Source organism: Cervus elaphus, chromosome 11 (assembly GCF_910594005.1).
Source record: "Cervus elaphus chromosome 11, mCerEla1.1, whole genome shotgun sequence".
NCBI lineage: Eukaryota > Metazoa > Chordata > Mammalia > Artiodactyla > Cervidae > Cervus > Cervus elaphus.
The window spans coordinates 99,293,554-99,313,825 of NC_057825.1; the positions used below are offsets into that span (position 1 = coordinate 99,293,554).

A 20,272-nucleotide genomic window follows, 5' to 3' on the forward strand; every position below is an offset into this window, starting at 1 on the left:
TTGCTGAGAATTCCAGCTGACACATAATCATAAAAAAAAAAAAATCTGTTGAGCAGTGTGGAAAAAATTATAGTAGAGAGCATACTTAACAGTGAAATGCTGCAAGTTTTATCTCTGAGATGAAGACTGGGTTAGAGATGCCCACTAAATACTACTGATACTCAACATCATCCTAATTGTAGCCAGTAAGGCAAGAAAAATAATCAAAAACTTAAAAGGATTGGAAAGGAGGAAACAAAATGTTATTCACCTCAGATTATGATAAGTTTATGGAGGTAATCCAGAGTCTGGAGATAAGTTATTAGATTCAGTAAGCACTTTAGCAAGTTTTCTGGTTAACAGTTGACATGTAAAAACACAAGTGCATTTCTACATTTTATGTTGAACCATATGAATTAAACCACTTTTATGGATCAGAAAAGGCAACAGAGTCCAGCCTGACTCATACATATACGGATACGTGATTTATGAATCACTGAAGAATATTGGGGAACACTCAGTAAAGGGTGCTGGAACAAGTGAACATCTGTATGGGAGAAACATCTATGTGGGAGGTCATCTATATGACCTTTCACCAATAACAAAATAGTATAACTATTTTGGAACCCTGGAGTCTTTTGAAGGCTTGTAACTTCAAGGGGAAGGCTTGAGGTAAATTAAAGTAGAATATGGCCCGTTTCAGCTCTTAGCATAAGAGCAGTTACCCACCCTCACCCGCTGCCCCCATGGCAGGGCCACTGTGCAGTGTGCGTCAAACTGCTTGCCCGCAGCTTGCAGGAGCCTGGGTGGCCGAAAGGGGGCTCCGTCCTCCAAGTACTGGGGAGCCCTGTCCTCACTGCTGCTTTTGATCTCAGAGGTTAGACAAAGAGGCAGGTGGCTCTTGTTGTCGCAGCTCCCCCACTGTTAAAAAGTTCATCATGGTTGCAAAGAGTCCGACATGACTGAGCGACTTTACTTTCACTTTCATCCTTAAGTGACCTAGAAGATTTTTAAAGGTCTAACAACCTTAAAAAGCTATTGCATAATTGGCAGAAATTGGAAAAATCATTTTGAATGTTCAGGGAAGGACCTGGGTTCATAGAAGACCTGAGAAGACCTTAAGGTTAGACCTCAGGCTTATCTTTGGCATAAATACAGCCTGCAAAAAATCATAAAACCAAAAACAATAAACTGAAACAAGCAGGTGGCAAACTCTGGAAAAGGAGGAGACTGACATCCAGAGTCATTATGTTGTTAGATTCAGATATCCAGTTTTAAACAAAAATCACAGTGTGTAGTTGGTGGGAATGCAAACTAGTACAGCCACTATGGAGAACAGTGTGGAGATTCCTTAAAAAACTGGAAATAGAACTGCCATATGACCCAGCAATCCCACTCCTGGGCATACACACTGAGGAAACCAGATCTGAAAGAGACACGTGCACCCCAATGTCATCGCAGCACTGTTTATAATAGCCAGGACATGGAAGCAACCTAGATGCCCATCAGCAGACAAATGGATAAGAGAGCTGTGGTACACATACACCATGGAATATTACTCAGCCATTAAAAAGAATTCATTTGAATCTGTTCTAATGAGATGGTGAAATTGGAGCCCATCATACAGAGTGAAGTAGGCCAGAAAGATAAAGACCAATACAGTATACTAATGCATATATATGGAATTTAAAAAGATGGTAACGATAACCCTATATGCAAAACAGAAAAAGAGACACAGAAATACAGAACAGACTTTTGGACTCTGTGGGAGAAGGCGAGGGTGGGATGTTCTGAGAGAACAGCATTGAAACAAGTATACTATCAAGGGTGAAGCAGATCACCAGCCCAGGTTGAATGCATGAGACAAGTGCTCAGGGCTGGTGCACTGGGAAGACCCAGAGGGATGGGATGGAGAGGGAGGTGGGAGGGGGGATCGGGATGGGGAGCACATGTAACTCCATGGCTGATTCATGTCAATGTATGACAAAAATCACTACAATATTGTAGTTAGCCTCCAACTAATAAAAATAAATGGAAAAAAAATCACAGTGTGTAAAAAAAAAAAAAAAAACGTGAAAAATGACTCATTCAAACAAAAAAAATAAAGCAACAGAAACCGTCTCTGAAAAAGACCTGATAGCAGATCTGCTGTATAAATTTAAAGTAGAAATACTTTAAAAGCAGTCATTTTAAGGATGCTCAAAGAGCTAAAGGAAGATGTGGAGAAAATCAAGAAAACACAACATGTGAACAAAATGAAAATATCAATAGAAATATAGAAAGCCTAAAAAGTAAAAGAGGAAAAGAAAAAAAAACAATTGAAAGAGGGTGATGTTATCAAGATGGCAACGTTGGCAGCTGTAGCTCTCATTCTTGTTCAGAAACACTAACATGACAGTAACTATCGATACCAAAACACTTTGATGAGAAATTAGAATCCGTATAAGAAGCACAAGCACCCCTAGAAGGGCAGAAGCCAAGAGCAGTTGGGTGTTCCTGTTAAGAGTAATACTGACTTTCCTTTAATCATTCATCTTTTTGTTCCTCAGAATCAAGAATTTCCATAGTCTTATCTTCCAGTTTGATGATTCTTTCTTCTGCTTGCTCAAATCTGCCTTTGAATCTCTCTAATGACGTTTTCATTTCAGTTATTGTACAACATTTCAGTTTGGGGAGATTAGTGAGTTCAGGAGATTTAGTGTACAATATGGCTGTAGTTAATAATACTGTGTTGTATACTTGAAATTTGCTCGGCTAGTAGTTCTTAATTGTTCTCACAAAAGAAAATTTTATGAAGTGATCATTTCACAATGTATATGTGTGTTAAAACATCACATTGTACACCTTAAATATAAGTAATTCTTATTTTCCAATTATACCTCAGTGAAGCTGGGGAAAATAGAAATCAAAAAGAAAATTGAGCTGAAAGTACAGTAACTGAAATGAAGAACTCTTGATTCTGAGGAACAGAAAGATGAAAGATTAAAGAAAAGTCACTGGATCCTAAGACCATTGAGTGGACCAACATATGCAGTGTCCTAAAAAATAAAAAGAGAGACAGAGAGAACACTTGAAGAAATAATGGCTGAAAATGTCACAAATTAATGTGAATGTAAGTATCCAAGAAGCTCATTGAACTCCAAGTAAGATGAACTCAGAGGTGCACTCTGGGACATGTTAAATCAGACCTTTAAAAGACAAAATCTTCAACAAGAGAAAAGGGACTCATCTCGTGAAAAGGATCCTCAATAAGTTATTAAGAGATCTCTTATCACAAACTTTGGAGACCTGAAGGCAGTGGGCCCCATATTCAAAGTGCTACAAGGAAAAGACTATCAACCAAGAGTCCTATTTCTGGCAAACCTGTTCTTCAGAAGTGAGGGAGAAATTAAGACATTCCCAGATAAATAAAAGCTGAGGAAGCTCATTACCATTAGATGTAACTCTTGCCAGAAATGCTGAAGAGAGTCCTGCAGGTAAAAATGAAAGAACACTAAACAACGTACAGCCACGTGAAGAAGTAAAGATCACAGAAGTAAAAACATGGGCAATTTACAAGCTGGTATTATTGGAACAGTGGTTTCAAACTCCACTTTTTGTTTTCTACGTTATTTAAGAGACTAATACATTAAAAAAAAAAACAAACCCTAATAGTCTAAAAGCAATGATTAGTGCCACTTTGGTTTGTAACTTCACCTTTTGGTTTCTACATAAGACTAATATACTTAAAATAATTATTTGGTTTTGGATACAAAGTATATAAAGAATAAATTTTGTGACATCAACAACTGAAAGAAGCAGGGATGGAGCTGAAAAGAAGTACACATTGAGTGTGATTGAGTTAAAGCTGATAAAAATTCAAATTAAAGTGTTACAGCTTTAGGATATTTGATTAATACCCATGGTAACCACAAAGAAAATTATATAGGAAATACCCAAAAAGAATTTAAACATTTCACTTCCAAAAAGTCACCTAAGACAAAAGATGACAGGATTAAAGGAAATGAGGAATGAAAACAGTGTAGGGCATTTAGAAAACAAATAGCAAAATGACAGAATTGAATAGACTATTGAAGCTAAACTGGTATTAATTCAAACAAGTTTGTTGCAAATTTGACATACAAATTACAATCTCCACTTAGGGTAACTGCTAAGAAAATAGCGTAAAATATGTGTAAAAGGAAATGAGTGGCCAGCTTCAGCACAAGCTGAAAAATTAAGCTTAAACAATTAAGCTAAAAGAAGTCAGTTTTAGGTATACAGAGTCTTTAAAGGATATGTTGGAAATTCCCTGGCAGCCCAGTGGTCAGACTGCACTTCCACTGCAAGGATCCCTGGTCAGGGAACCAAGACCCTACATGCCACCTGGCAAGCCAGAAAAGTGAAGTCTCTGAATGTTGCCAAATGCCCCTGGAAGACAAAAATTGCCCCCAGTTGAGAACCACTAGGTTACAGGGATAAACATATATTATTTTTGTGAGAAGAGAGTTTAATAATATTTGAAACAGCACATATATATGTTTGCAGAGTCTTTTCCGTTTGATTGGGAGAATTTCCTCCTCTATATCCCTGTGGGATGCTCTCTGAGAGAGAGAGAGTGCTCAGACTCCTCTGGAATGTGGGGCCTAACAGTGAGGTAGGCCGAGATCGGAGCCCTTAAATGCTGTGGAAGAGTTGGAGTCTGAATTGTGGGCAGGAAGGAGTCTGTGCTTATCTTTGTAGATAGATACCGTTTGCGGAATATCAAGCGTCACCAACTTCATGTATTTGTGATTCAGTGAAGTTTACTTTGCAATATTGTAAGTATGTCTTCTATTTGATAGAAGGTACAGAAATATATGGCACAGGCATTTTCTTGGGCCCTGAGTACTCCTGGCAGACCCTTATCTCTGAGCATGAAGCTCAGAGGTTTCTGCCAATCACACGGTGAAACAGGAAATCTGAGTTTCTTGTAGGGATTGCTTCACAGTTTAGTTTGCTAGCCGTCTTTTTCATCATGACTAGTGGCCATTTGTTTTTCTTTAAGTGAATTGCCTCTTGCTCTTTGCTTACGTTTCAGTTACAGTATTCTTTTCCCCAGTTTCTTTTTTTTTCTTTCTTTTTGCTGTTATAAAAATACTTGCACACGGTAGCAAGATCTTTTCATTGTTGCTAATATAATGCTTATTTGCTTGATTTTTCTCTTCTTTTCGGGGAGAGAGGGTGGAGATATTTACCCTGTTTATTTTTTCTCATTCTTCAGCTTTCAAGATTTTCTGCATCATTTTGTATTAGGTATTTACAGTTCATAGTTGGACTTTGCTTTTTTGACACTATCCTTTTGTTTTTCTTAATAGAGAAGTTTATTTCATTTAATTATGTGTTTAATGTAGTCCATCTAATTTTTATACTTGCCTTTTGTTTTATCTCTTGATTTAGAGGCTTAATTTTAATATGTATTTAAGATATTTTTAAACCTTTATTTCTTAAGTTACTTCAGACACACAATAGTGTCTATTATGATTTTCTCTTTTCTCTCAATATTTGGAGTTTTATTATTGGCATGTGCCGAGATCTTTATTCTTGTTTATTATAGTTAAATGACTTTTCTATTTTTCTATTTTGTGTCTTATACTTCAAAAACAATATTTACTTTCAGCTTTGCAAACCTTATTTCCACAGTTCCTTTACTGTATCTGCTTATCTTTCACAAGACAGCTTCCTTATTTGCAATTCTTCATGAGTAATCTTCTTGGCCAGATTTTCTTCATGAAGATATTTTTTTTCCCCTTCAGAAAGTATACATGGATGATATACTTCTTGAGTCTCTTTTCTGTCGACTCCAGATGGGGGCCACAGACCTGGAATTCTTAGGTTGTACTTTTTATTGAAGTAAAAGTGACATATAGTAAACTGTTAAGTGTACAGTTTGGAAAGGTTGACATATTTTACCCATGTGAAAGCATTACTACAATCACGATAATAAATACATGTATCGAAGGCCCCCAAAGTTTACTTGTGACCCTTGGTAATCTCTTCAGCCTCACTCTCCGTCTCTAGGCAACTACTCACTTGCTCTCTGACACTATCAGTTTATATTTTAAATCATTTTGTATAAACAGAATCACATAGAATATACTTTTGGGGAATTTGAGCATAATTATTTTAAGAGTCATCAGTGTTGCATGTATAATAGTTTATGCTTTTTTCCCCATTCAAATGTTATTTTCTATTCTTTGAAAATAAAAATATTTTTTCCAAAATCATAAAGAAATATTTAATAGAAAAAAAGAAAGGTTTCCAGTCTTTACGTTGACTCTCTATTGCTGTGTAGTTTTCCATTGTTCATACCATAGTCCATGCGTCAGTTCATCTGTTGATGAAAATTTGGATTGTTCCAGTATTGGACCTACTGTGAATAAAGGTGCTATAAACATTCTTGTGTTTGGATATATGCTTTTGTTTCCCTTTGGCAATAATCTAGGAGTGGAGTGGGTTGGTCACACTTATAGGTGTTTTAACTTCAGATACTGCCAAGCTTCTTCTAAAATGATGATTTTGTTTTACATTCCCACCAGCAGTGTATGAAAGTCTGTTATTGCATGTTTTTGCCAACCCTTAGTATGGACAGTCTTTTCTGTGTTGGACATTATTGTAGGTCACCATGCCTTGATAACTGACGCTGAGCATCATCTCATGTGCTTCACTGACGTTTGTAGAATTGCCCATTTAAAAATGTTGAGTGGTTTTCTTATTATTCAGCTTCATAAGTTCATCATATGTTCAGGATACAAGTCCTTTATCAAATAGGTGATTTGCAAATATTTTCTCTTCAGTATGTGGATTGCCTTTTCATTTTTGTAAGTGTCTTTGGGTGAGCATATTTTCAAAAATTCACTGAAGTCCAATGTGTGATTTTTTTTTTTCTTTGATGACTAGTGATATTTTTTCATACTGTTCAGGAAATCTTTGCCTATTAGAATATTGCAAAGATAATCTCCTATGCTTTTCTTTTGAAGCTTTATAATTTTATGCTTAGAAGTGTGATTTATTTAAAATTAATCTGAGTGCATGGTCTGATACAAGGATAGTGGAAAGTGAAAATCATGTCCGACTCTTTGTGACCCCATGGATTGTAATCTGCCAGGCTCCTCTGTCCAGGGAATTCTCCAGGCAAGAAGACTGGATCGGGTTGCCATTTCCTTCTCTAGGGGATCTTCCCAACCCAGGGGTCAAATCCAGGTCTCCTTCATTGCAGGCAAATTCTTTATCATCTGAGTGACAGGAAAGCCCAATACACAGCTAAAAAGCTCATTTTCTTCCACACAGCTTTGTCCAGTTGTCCCAGCACCATTTGTTGAAAAGATGTATGTTTCTCTGTTGAATTACATTGATGCCTTTGTTGAAAATCAAGTTGACCATAAATGTGTGAGTTCACTTTTGACCCTTCTCCAGTTCCATTGATCTGTTTGTCTGTCTTTCTGCCGGTGCCACACTGGTTTGATTACTGTAGCTTTTTTTATTTTGGTAGTAAAATATACATAACATAAAATTACAGTTTTAACCATATTTAGATGTATATTTCAGTGGTGTTAAGTACGTATATGTTTGTTTCTGCATCACCACCATCTAGCTCCAGAACTTTCTTATTCATTCTGCACTGAAACTGTGCCCATTAAATGATTCCCCGTTCCCTTTACTGCAGCCTCTGGCAACCAGCATTCCACTGTCTGTCTCTGACTTTGATTGCTCTGAGGATCTCATGTAAGTGAAATCATGTAGTTTTTCTCCTTTTGTGACTGGCTTATTTCATGTAGCCTAAGTGTCAACTTAGTCTTCAAGGTTCATCCAGGTAGAAGCGTGTATCAGAATTTCCTTCCTTTTCAAGGCTGAACAGTATTCTTCTGTATGTGTAAGCCACATTTTGTTTTGTTTTGTTTTTTCATTTACCCACATCACCAGACACATGGGTTGCTCCCACGCGTTGCAGCTGTGGACATTGCTGCTGAATGTGGGTGTCTAAAGGCCTGCCCAGCGCCCGCTCTCTGTTGCTCAGTTCTTTCGGGTGTGCACCTGGACTTGTGACTGCTGGCTCTTCCGGTCCATTTCCTACACCACGGCCAGAGTAATGTCTTTAGCACTCAGGTCTGTCTCTGTCTGTCTCCCACAACTTCAGACCCCTTGTCTGCACTTAAAGGACAACACAACCCCGCCTTCTTACCAGGGCGTAGCATGACAGGGCGCTGCCTTGCCTGCAGCTCATTTCTGCTCCCCTCCTCTTCTCTAAGCTCCAGCCAGATCAGCCTGCCATCTCTCTCGAGCACCCATGCTCTCCCCTGTACCAGGGCCCTTGCAGGGGCTGTTTTCTCCACTGCCATACCACCCCGCTCTTGAGAGTATACATGTTATCTCTTCAGACAGGCCTTCCCTTGTGACATATTTAAGCCTGTTACTTATTTATTTTCTTTCATACTGTCTTTCGAGTTTCATAGCAACTTTCTGAAGTCCTTGATGCAGTGTACAAACATGTATTTGTTTAGCTTTAAAATGACTGACTCCCCACATACCTCACGCTCCGTGGTGGCAGGAACCGTAGTACACCAGGCCCTAAACACAGCTGGGAAGCAGTGAACAGGGAGAGACGCGTGCAGCCGCACAGGGGGCTTGTCTCATAGGATGTATGGCTTTGGCAAACTTCTAAAAATCCGTTATCAGTACTTTGTATTATTTCCATGTCTGTTTAAAATGTAATCCAAATTGTTCTCTCATTTGAATAACAACGGTGTGACAGTTGATTTCACATGATTTCGGGATCAGATGTAACCGGAAAGTGCATATAAAATCACAGTTGAAGCTGTAGTAAAACATGCGGGTGTTCTGTATGTCTGTAGTATAAAGATCTGGTTTCCGTGTTTTCACCATGGTTTTCTTCCTTCACAGACTGAGACAACTCTTGGACTCAGTTCACACCAACAGAAGAGGTAAGGTGGTAATATGCGTGCATTTCTTCTTCCTCCTTTTAAGATTTATTTTTAACTGCATGATAGCTGCTTTTATTTTTTTAATAAATAAAGTTTTATATATTTACTAAGATACCGACATAACTTTTAGTTCTTTATGGGGGGATTCCTGCTGTCCTTTTTTCTCATACTTGTTTGGTGAGGAGGGAAAAGCAGATTATAAATCACCTCGTATCATGTATTTTCAAGTATTGCATATGGAAAACCAGGTTTAAATCTGAACTTGCATGTCATCACATGCAGAGTGGTTTACTTGTAGCTGAAACACCCCTCACTTTGGAAGAGTTTCAGCTTTACAGCTCCCTAATGACGTCTCCTGTGGTCCAGCCACTTTTTATGGACTGCACTTCTGTCTTCAGTTATCATCAAGGGTCTGCCTGCAGGCCCCTAGAGGAAGAGGTTATCGTATAATGAGAGAGAGTTCTCATCTTAGGAGACCCTAACTGGTTGTCTTGTTGAGCCCCCTTGTTTGATACATGAGGATTCTTAAGAGTCTTAGAACCAAGGGATGTGCTAACCAAGGTTAGACTGGCAGAGTTTCAGATCGAATTCCTTATCTTCTGATTACTAGCCCTGAATTACTTTCTCTTTGATATTCTTATAATGGAATCGTTCAGCATTCACTGTTTTCTCTTTCAGCTGGAAGAGAAATATAGAGAGTTAGTTAAGAATTAGAGGGGGAAATGCTTTGAGAGAGGAGCAGAGGAGCCAGTGAAGGCAAATTGTCACAAGGGAGTTTATACCGTAGGGAAGCGGGGCGAGCATCTACACAGTCGGCTTATAGGCTGCTCTGTGCTGGGGCCGAGGATACACTTCCTCCCTCAAGACATCTTGAAGGACAGTGGAGACACTACTTCTGATGAGCTTATAAAGCATAGGTATGGATGAAATGACAAAACGCATCCGCTTTGTGAAAGAAGACAGCTTACTTGCAGAGTATATTATAATCAGATGATAGAAGCCTTGGGGCTTAGTTGTAGGGGATCAGCGGGCCTAAGACACATTTGTGTGCCTCATGTGGCATCTTACCCTCATCATCAAATCAGTCCACAAGGCCCAGGTCACAGCTGAGGTGAAGTTGGCTTCTGACTGCAGCTTCCGGTGTCCACTCCTGGGGTGCTGCCTCCCCCAGGTTCTCCTTGGGGGAACCCCCCAGTTTCCACTGGGCAGAGAGATTGCTGAGGTGAACACTGTGTCTTTTGACCTCCTGTAGTCATTTCTGCGGCTTCCCTGATGGCTCAGTAGTAAAGCATCCACCTGCCAATGCAGGAGAAGTTGGTTTGATCCCTGGGCGGTAAGATCCCCTGGAGAAGGAAGTGGTAACCCACCCCATCATTCTTGTCTGGGAAGTCCCGTGGACAGAGGAGCCCGGGGTTGCAAAGAGTCGGACACAATTTAGCGACTAAACAGCAGCAGTCACTTCTGCAGCGATCTCTCACGTTTTGTGCTCCCCGGCTGTGTAGCCCATGTGCTGCTCTGTGACTTTTCTAGTAAGCCAAGAGCTTCGGCCCCATCCTTCCTTGTAGCACCTGTACTGCTCTCCTGAGTGAAAACCCTCAGTCTGGAAGTGAAGCTTAACCCCTGCTCCAGGGAAGTTTATCACATGAAAAGCTTAGTCCCCCTTTCCGCTTTCATCTGCTTCAGCCCCAAGGACTTGCAGGATCTTCTGCAAAGACTTGAGCTCTGCTTTCTTGATCTCAGGATCATGGGAGTAGAACTATGAAAGACAGAATTTTCCAAGATACTTTTATTTATATTTTTCTCCTTCCTGACTCACCCTTTTAATATGGTTATCAATTGCTTGATAATGTTTTGTTTAAAAATGTGCTGACTACATAATATAATGGTGGATAATGTGCCTATAGTGTTTTATCAGTGTTTGTTTCAGCTGAACACCAGAATGTTGTGAATGAGTATCAGTAATGGTTTAAATTATTGACATGAGGCCACCTTTTATAATGCCTTCTCCTAGGATTGTGAAGCCATGTGTTGGGAGATTAGAAATCAAAGAGACTTGAGTTCTGTGTTCACCAGCTGTGTATCCTTGAGAGAAACTACTCAAGTTCTGAACACAACTTTCATTTGCAAACTGCGGAAGATCGTTTCTTGGCCTGATATATCTTATATGTGATGTAAGGTTATGCTTTATGTAAGGTTGCTGTAAGGATCCAATGAGAAGACTTATTCGGCATCAGCAGTTGCAAACATTAAAACGTTATATGAATGTAGGTTGTGGGTGTTTGCTAACGTATTTGTTCAGTCATTCAGCAAATATTTACTGGGATCCTCACATACACCAGGCATTATAGTAAGAATTGATATGGGTGAATTTAACTCAGATGAACATTATATCTACTACTGTGGGCAAGAATCCCTTAGAAGAAATGAAGTAGTCAACAAATAGTCAACAAAAGAGTCCGAAATGCAGTACTTGAATGCAGTCTCAAAAACGACAAAATGATCTCTGTTCGTTTCCAAGGCAAACCATTTAATATCACAGTAATCCAAGTCTGTGCCCCAACCAGTAACGCTGAAGAAGCTGAAGTTGAATGGTTCTATGAAGACCTACAAGACCTTCTAGAACTAACACCCAGAAAAGATGTCCTTTTCATTACAGGGGACTGGAATGCAAAAGTAGAAAGTCAAGAAATACCTGGGGTAACAGGCACATTTGGCCTTGGAGTACAGAATGAAGCAGGGCAAAGGCTAATAGAGTTTTGCCAAGAGAACACACTGGTTGTAGCAAACACTGTCTTCCAACAACACAATAGAAAACTCTACACGTGGACATCACCAGCTGGTCAATACCAAAATCAGATTGATTGTATTCTTTGCAGCCAAAGATGGAGAAACTATACAGTCAGCAAAAACAAGACCGGGAACTGACTGTGGTTCAGATCATGAACTCCTTATTGCCAAATTCAGACCTAAATTGAAGAAAGTAGGGAAAACCACTAGACCATTCAGGTATGACCTACATCAAATCCCTTAAGATTATACAGTGAAAGTGAGAAATAGATTCAAGGGATTAGATCTGATAGACAGAGTGCCAGAAGAACTTTGGACGGAGGTTCTTGACATTGTACAGGAGACAGGGATCAAGACCATCCCCATGGAAAAGAAATGCAAAAAGGCAAAATGGTTGTCTGAGGAGGCCTTACAAATAGCTGAGAAAAGAAGAGAAGTGAAAAGCAAAGGAGAAAAGGAAAGATATTCCCATTTGAATGCAGAGTTCCAAAGAATAGCCAGGAGAGATAAGAAAGCCTTCCTCAGTGATCAATGCAAAGAGATAGAGGAAAACAACAGAATGGGAAAGACTAGAGATCTCTTCAAGAAAATTAGAGATACCAAGGGAACATTTCATAAGACGGGCTCAATAAAGGACAGAAATGGTATGGACCTAACAGAAGCAGAGATATCAAGAAGAGGTGGCCAGAATACACAGAAGAACTATACAAAAAAGATCTTCATGACCCAGATAATCACGATGGTGTGATCACTCACCTAGAGCCAGACATCCTGGAATGCAAAGTCAAGTGGGCTTTAGGAAGCATCACTACAAAAAAAGCTAGTGGAGGTGATGGAATTCCAGTTGAGCTATGTCAAATCCTGAAAGATGATGCTGTGAAAGTGCTGCACTCAATATGCCAGCAAATTTGGAAAACTCAGCAGTGGCCACAGACTGGAAAAGGTCAATTTTCATTCCAATCCAAGAAAGGCAATGCCACAGAATACTCAAACTACCACACAATTGCACTCATCTCACATGCTAGTAAAGTAATGCTCAAAATTCTACAAGCCAGGCTTCAACAATATGTGAACTGTGAACTTCCAGATGTTCAAGCTGGTTTTAGAAAAGGCAGAGGAACCAGATATCAAATTGCCAACATCCGACGGATCATCAATAAAGCAAGAGAGTTCCAGAAAAACATCTATTTCTGCTTTATTGACTATGTGCCTTTGACTGTGTGGAGCACAATAAACTGTGGAAAATTATTAAACAGGTGAGAATACCAGACCACCTGACCTGCCTCCTGAGAAATCTGTATGCAGGTCAGGAAGCAACAGTTAGAACTGGATGTGCAGCAACAGACTGGTTCCAAATCAGGAAAGGAATATGTCAAGGCTGTATATTGTCACCCTGCTTATTTAACTTATATGCAGAGTACATCATGAGAAATGCTGGGCTGGAGGAAGCACAAGCTAGAATCAAGATTGCCAGGAGAGAAGTCAATAACCTCAGATATGCAGGTGACACCACCCTTATGGCAGAAAGTGAAGAATTAAAGAGCCTGTTGATGAAAGTGAAAGAGGAGAGTGAAGAATTTGGCTTAAAGCTCAACATTCAGAAAACTAAGATCATGGCATCCGGTTCCATCACTTCATGGCCAATAGATGGGGAAACAGTAGCTAACTTTATTTTTGGGGGCTCCAAAATCACTGCAGATGGTGACTGGAATTAAAAGACGCTTGAAATCAAAAGACGCTTGCTCCTTGGAAGGAAAGTTATGACCAACCTAGACAGCATATTAAAAAGCAGAGACATTACTTTGCCAACAAAGGTCCGTCTAGTCAAGGCTATGGTTTTTCCAGTAGTCATGTATGGATGTGAGAGTTGGACTATAAAGAAAGCAGAGCACCGAAGAATTGATGCTTTTGAACTGTGGTGTTGGAGAAGACTCTCGAGAGTTCCTTGGACTGTAAGAACGTCCAACCAGTCCATCCTAAAGGAGATCATTCCTGAGTGTTCATTGGAAGGACTGATGTTGAAGCTGAAACTCTAATATTTGGCCACCTGATACAAAGAGTTGACTCATTTGAAAAGACCCTGATGCTGGGAAAGATTGAAGGCAGGAGCAGAAAGGGACTACAGAGGATGAGATGGTTGGATGGCATCACCGACTCAATGGCCATGAGTTTGGGTAAACTCTGGGAGTTGATGGACAGAGAGGCCTGGCGTGCTGCGGTCCATGGGGTCGCAGAGAGTCGGATGTAACTGAGCGGCTGAACTGAACTGTATGCTTAACTTTGACCTTGACAGTTCACCAAGAAACATAGATTTCTTGTATCTCTCCAGTTGTTCTCTCACTTGAAGTCAGAAAATAGTCCTTATTCATCTCCTTATCTCAAAATAAGCAGTTAATGTTTTCATGAAAATAGAAATATTGAGGCTTCCAAAACAAATGCAATCACTCCAGAAAGCATAAGATCATGTATTACTTTTTTAACGTCTCAGATTCTGTTTCTTTGGAAGTGACAGCAGGTACCATTTTTCTTACTGCTTCTCCACTTGATTTTTCAACCTTATGGATTCGTAGACATTTGCTTTTTAAAGCACTCAACAGTGTCATGGCCATTCTAAATAAACAGTAGCAACCATTTCAATCAGCTCTGGGTACACGACAGCTATGTTGTTGGATTTTTGGTTTTGTTAATAAGTTTATACGCCTATGACAATTTGTCTTGTACCCACTCAACTGTTAAATTGTTCCTTAGATGCAGATCTCCTGTTGTCTTGAAAATACACATTTATTTATGAGGTAATCATCTTTTATATATTGTTCCCTCTATCTCATATTCTGGGAGCATCCTGTAAATGTCACAATAACAATTTCTGGACACCACCTCTTTGTAACATTTTATGGTAGGTCTTAGCCCAGGTGAGGCGTAACAAAGGAAAACAAGGTCTGAGGATTTAAAAGGAAGAAATAGAATTGTTGTTACTTGCAGGTGATTTGTCTATAGAGATAATCCAAGATAACGGTCATTTTAGCAACACCACATACAATGGCAGGGGAAAGTTTAAGAGAATCTGTAGATCGTTAGAATTGACTCACCAAAATGACTAGATTTAAGATCAGTTCCCTCAGTCAGTAACTTTTTAGTATAAAGCAGTAACCATGTATATCTATTATTATCTGCGTACTGGACATATCCATCTAGATAAGACAGGTGTAGATGTCTGAAACAGTACTCCTGAATCCCTACCCACTGCCCTTCCCTGCTTCCAGCCCACTCCCATGTCATGGCTGAGGATCCAGTTTCTCAGGCCAGAATCTTAAGTCATCCTGATGCCTGTCTCCTTTGCCTTACTCTCCACAGTCAGTCCCTCGGCATGATGTCTGTAGCTTCCACCACCTTATCTTGCTGTCTCCCTGGGCCACAGTGACCGTCCCCTCCTCTCTGAACAACTACAGGGCTTGCCTCTTGGGCTCCTGCAGTCTCTTCTTCACACAGCAGCTGGAATTGACCTTTTAAATGTGTTAGTTTAAAGGTCATGTTACTTCCTTGCTTCAAACACTGTAGAGGCTTACTGTTACACTGAGAATAGAATCCAAACTCCTACAATGAGACCTGGCCTCTGTACCTCTCTGATCTCAATTCTGGTCTCTTTTCCCTGCTTCCAGCACTCTAGCCACTTCAACCTCCCTGTTCCTCAGCATGCCAAGGACATCCCTGCTTTCTTCCTCTGATCTTCTCCTCTCCAGTCTCAATCCCAGTGTCCCTCCTCAGAGAGACTGACTGTGTTTCCTGCTGTGTTTGATTTGTCTTTATATGTTGGACATCATCACATGATAGGTTCTGCTTTTGTTTTTCCTACTGGGATGTTAGTGCCATGAGAACAGGCTCTGTGCCGTGTTCCCATAGCCCCAGCCACTAGACAGCCCCTGACATTCAGTGTTTGTGTCAAGTGAGTGGGGTGTGCACTTTTCCGCCCCCCTTCCCTGACCACTTTAGACATTTCCACTTGCAGTTCTCAGTTCTGTGAAAGGAAAAAAAAAATGTCTTAATCTCGTTTGTATCTCTAGCTTCTAACACAGTGTTAATATATATGAATTAATGACTTATACATCATTACTTTTTACATTGTACCTTTTTGTTGATTGGATGGAGATTTACATAAGTTTGAGGTTCATACTGTTAAAACTGGTGAACTGATAAGTATCATTATTTTAAAGGAGCAGAAGAGTATCCTTGTAATAGTATGTTTTTTGAGAAGGGCAGAAGTCAACAGGGAATACATTCTGTACCTCTGGCTATAACGTGGCAGCTATCTTGCGAGGAATTGTGCTTTCATTGTCCCAGTGTCTTTAGTTTTGTGCTCTGGTAAAGTATAATCTTAAATTTGGTCTTTTCCTTCTTGTGTTTTTCATATTTAATGTTCAACATATATAGAAGATTATCAAGCAGCACAGAGTAATGGTCTTAATCGGTGAGACTGAAAACACCTTTAAACCTTATTTCTTTAAGCTCAATTATTCCACTACTTAGAATATTTAACCTTTATTGAATTGAATTAAAGCTAGATTTTCTACATTTTCTGTATGTCCTTTTAATTTCTAATGTATTTCCTAAATGAAATTACTCTATCATTTGAAGCTTGTGCTCTTCTGAATTATGGAGGTAATGAAATAAAGTAGTCTTGCAAAAATCAGTTTTGCTCTTCCATCATTTCTTAAAATGGAACAGAAAGGTAATCTACTATTTAGAAACTTTAGTGGCCAACTTTCTCACTTTCTTAGTTTGTAAACAGATGGCTGTAGGTATGTGGATCTCCCCCACCAAAGTCATTTATACTTTGCTTCAATATTTGGTTGTGGTGATGTCTAGTAGGTTTGCTAGTCAGGGATCTGTTTTAGTGAGAAGTTCTAATATCAAGTGAAATAGTTAGAAATGATACTCAAATATTTGGGCCAAGATGTCATAGATCAGTATGTCCTGAACTCTCAGATTAAAGATATTTCAGTTCCTGGAAACTTCTATCCCCAAATTGATTTTCATTTAGTTCTTTGCCACTTTAGTTAAAATGGGATCGCAGGGCTTTTTCTATATATATTGCCTCCAGGTACAGTTAGTTGTGTTAACTATTGTTCATTGTACATCTATCAGAAAATCCAAATGAACATATTAAGGTATATAGTTATCAGTTACATCAGCCAAATAAATTTCAGCAGTCTACTGGAGTATTTTCTGTTTCCATGTACCTTTGAATAGGAAAAATACTTGTTTTTTTCTTTTTTAAAACCATGCATTTATTGATTTATTCTAATAGAAAAAGTAAAACATTTCTAATACATTAGACTCCGTTTTTCTAGATACTCTGTCATAAAAAAACTCAAGTGTCTGACTTTGGTTTGGGGAGATATATAGTTTGAAAAATTGCTTCTTAACACTGTTTTCTTTTTACTTACAGTATATCTCTGTACCGGGGTAATTGCAGACCTATACGGTTTGAGCCACCGATGCTGGATTTCCATGAACAGTAGGTTCAAAGTTTTTTTTTTAACCACAGTTTTCCATTAAACCATTATATGTATTTTATGCATGCATGTGTCTTGCCTTTTGCCTGTGATATCTTGTATGAGAAAGTTACATGTTCAAGTCATCAGGAAAGTAAATAACCTTGAATACAGTTTGAACATGGGAAGTATCTATCATGAGTCTAGCGTATCGTATACTCTTTAACTTTTGAAGTTCGAAAAAATACTTACACTTTAGAGTCTCTGATTCAGAGGATCCTATCTTTAGAAGCAACATTAAACTTAGGGTTACCTTTCTGATTAGCACTTAATTTCCATCTTTATTATTTAACATTTTTTCCTTGTGGATATAGAAGAATATATTAATTTGTTTGATACATATACTTTTAAGGTGCACACTTTTATACATCATCAAATAAATAATATTATCACCAACCCAGGAAGCCAAACAAATGCAGATCCTATAGGAAGCTGTGGATCAACCACAGAATTACTTCCTCAAACCATGGTTCTGCTTCTCTTCTACCTCTGGGTCTCAGGTTTTGCACATCTCAGGTACCCTAAGGGGAATACAAGTCTTCAACCCATATTTGGTTCCAACTCAATTTAGCAGTTAGGAAAAGAGAACATCTTAAATGATATAACTACTAGAGTAATGCTACTGTGATAAGTTAACAGAACACGATTTTTTTAACTTAAATTTTTTTGTTTGCCCTTCTGTTTTTAATAATTTTTATTAGAGTAAGATTGATTTACAATATTGTGTTAGTTTCAGGCGTACAGCAAAGTGAATCAGTTACACATGTACACATATCCATTCTTTTTTAGATTCTTTGCTCTTTTAGGCCATTACAGAGTATCGCGTAGAGTTCCCTGTGCTATACAGTAGGTCCTTATTAATTCCTTATCATCTGTTTTATACACAGTAGTGTGTATTCGTCAGTCCCAGTCTCCCAATTTATCCTAACCCCTCTTTTCCCCCCTGGTGACTGTAAGTTTTTCTTGTACATCTGTTACTCTGTTTCTGTTTTGTGAATAAGTTCATTTGTACCATTTTTTCATATTCCACATATAAGCGATACCATATGATATTCCTCTCTCTCTGACTTCACTCAGTGTGACAATCTATAACAATCTCTAGGTCCATTCATGTTGCTGCACATAGCATTGTTTCGCTTTTTTATGGCTGAGTAATATGCCATGTATATATGTACCACATGTCCTTTATCCTTTCCTCTGCTGATGGACACCTAGATTGCTTCCATGTCTTGGATATTGTAAACAGTGCTGCAGTGAACATTGGGGTGCACCTATCTTTATGAATTATGGTTTCCTCTGGATGTATGCCCAGGAATGGACTTGCTGGATCATATGGTAGATCTATTTTTAGTTTTTTAAGGAACCTACTGGTAGCTATACTAATTTACATTTCCACCGGCAGTGTAGGAGGCTCCCCTTTCCTCTGTACCTTCTCCAGCATTTATGAGAAGAAAATAATTTAAAGGGAAAGGTAATAGGAACTGTATGCAGATCTATTGAGTCAATAAATGAAAACTGTCATTTCTTTTAAATTTTGTCAGAGTTGTCGTTAACCATTTTCTGCTAGTAAAGACATTAAATAATTTCTTTACAATCTCAAACCTAGAATAGTCGAATATATCAGTCATACTTGTATAGAACCATGGTAGAGCAGTCAGCAGAAGAGCTATCTGCTAGCAACTCCATCTTCTTGGGTGTTTATATTCTTACAAAGATCATGGATTTTGGAGGGGCTAAAGAGAAGTTTGTATGCTTCCTTCTGTACCGGTAGATGGAATCTGTGTTTGCAAATAGTCGTTATATGAATAGTAAAACTGACTTGTGGGTATTGGATTTAAAGACCATAATGTTCAGATAGGAAATACATTGCTCTTGTTCTTGTCCTGTAAAAAGGTTGAGGCACAGTGTTGAGGCAAGAAAACATAGAGTTCTTAATGTGATCACAGTAATGTATCACCCAGTCTCCTTCTGTCAAATGCAAGATATTTAGTGAAACATGCCATGCACTTTGATCTTCAGCAAGAAAGTTCATTATTTTAAAAACAATGATGAGTAAAATTGTCTTTAAGTTTGTTCTCATCCTGAGTGAATCAGAAGAGAGGCTGATGAGCTCCAGTCTGGTACTGTGGCATGGGCCATGTTTATGATGACACCATGAGCCTGGGGACAGAGGAGATCAATGGACAGTAGCAGAACTTAAAATCTAATGTAGTGAGTTTTCTTACTTTAAAAAGCTTAGCAATAACATTCTAGAGAGATTGTTTCAGAAGTTATACCCAGTGTTTTTCACTTCATTTTTTAAACAGTTTTAAAAATTTAACGAATCCTTTAAGATCAAGAAGTGTTCAGGTATACTAAATATCTGAATTGGAATTGGTAATGCCTGTTTCAAATTATCTGTCACTCAACACTTTAAAAAATGCACCATCCCCCAAATAGAAGAAATTGAGGTAAAGTCAAGCAAAATTCTAGACTAGTTTTAACCCTTTTTGGATCATGGTGGTTTCTTTTTTTAAGAACAGATGAAAGCTATGGCAGCCTCTCCCTTCCTTTCCCCAATGCTTACATACACACAAAATAACATTTTGCATACAAATTCAAGGGTTTTATAGCCATTTTCCTCCAAGTCCATATCTAGATCCTTAAGAGCTAGTGAGGAATTCCTGTTCTAGACCACAGATTATTAAATCACTACTACAGAATTTGTTGGGGTTTTGCCTGATGGGCTAGTCATACATGTTCACTGTAGTAAACTTAGAAAATGCTTAAGAGAAAGAAGAAAAAAATTACCAGTAATCCAGCCACTCAGAAACACTAACACTGAACTTTTATCCTTTAAGTCCTTTCTCTGTGTACCTGTATTTATTTATTGAGTTACAGAAACATGACAATATTTTCTGAACATAAACTATTTCATAACCTGCTTTCTAAACATAATATTCCATGCCTTATTTGATTCCATCAAATTTTGTTATAGTATCAAAGATATTATGT

At 38.6% G+C, this 20,272-nt stretch overlaps 1 protein-coding gene across 2 annotated transcripts in view; it reads left to right on the plus strand.

The window, feature by feature from the left end:
* TMEM131 (transmembrane protein 131) overlaps nt 1–20,272 on the plus strand; it is a 164,696-nt gene that overhangs the window by 53,613 nt on the left and 90,811 nt on the right. For both annotated transcript variants that reach the window (XM_043918669.1, XM_043918670.1), the window contains exons 3-4: nt 8,899–8,939; nt 17,173–17,241. In XM_043918669.1, coding sequence (XP_043774604.1) covers nt 8,899–8,939; nt 17,173–17,241 — 110 coding nt within the window. The remainder of the gene's footprint in view (nt 1–8,898; nt 8,940–17,172; nt 17,242–20,272) is intronic.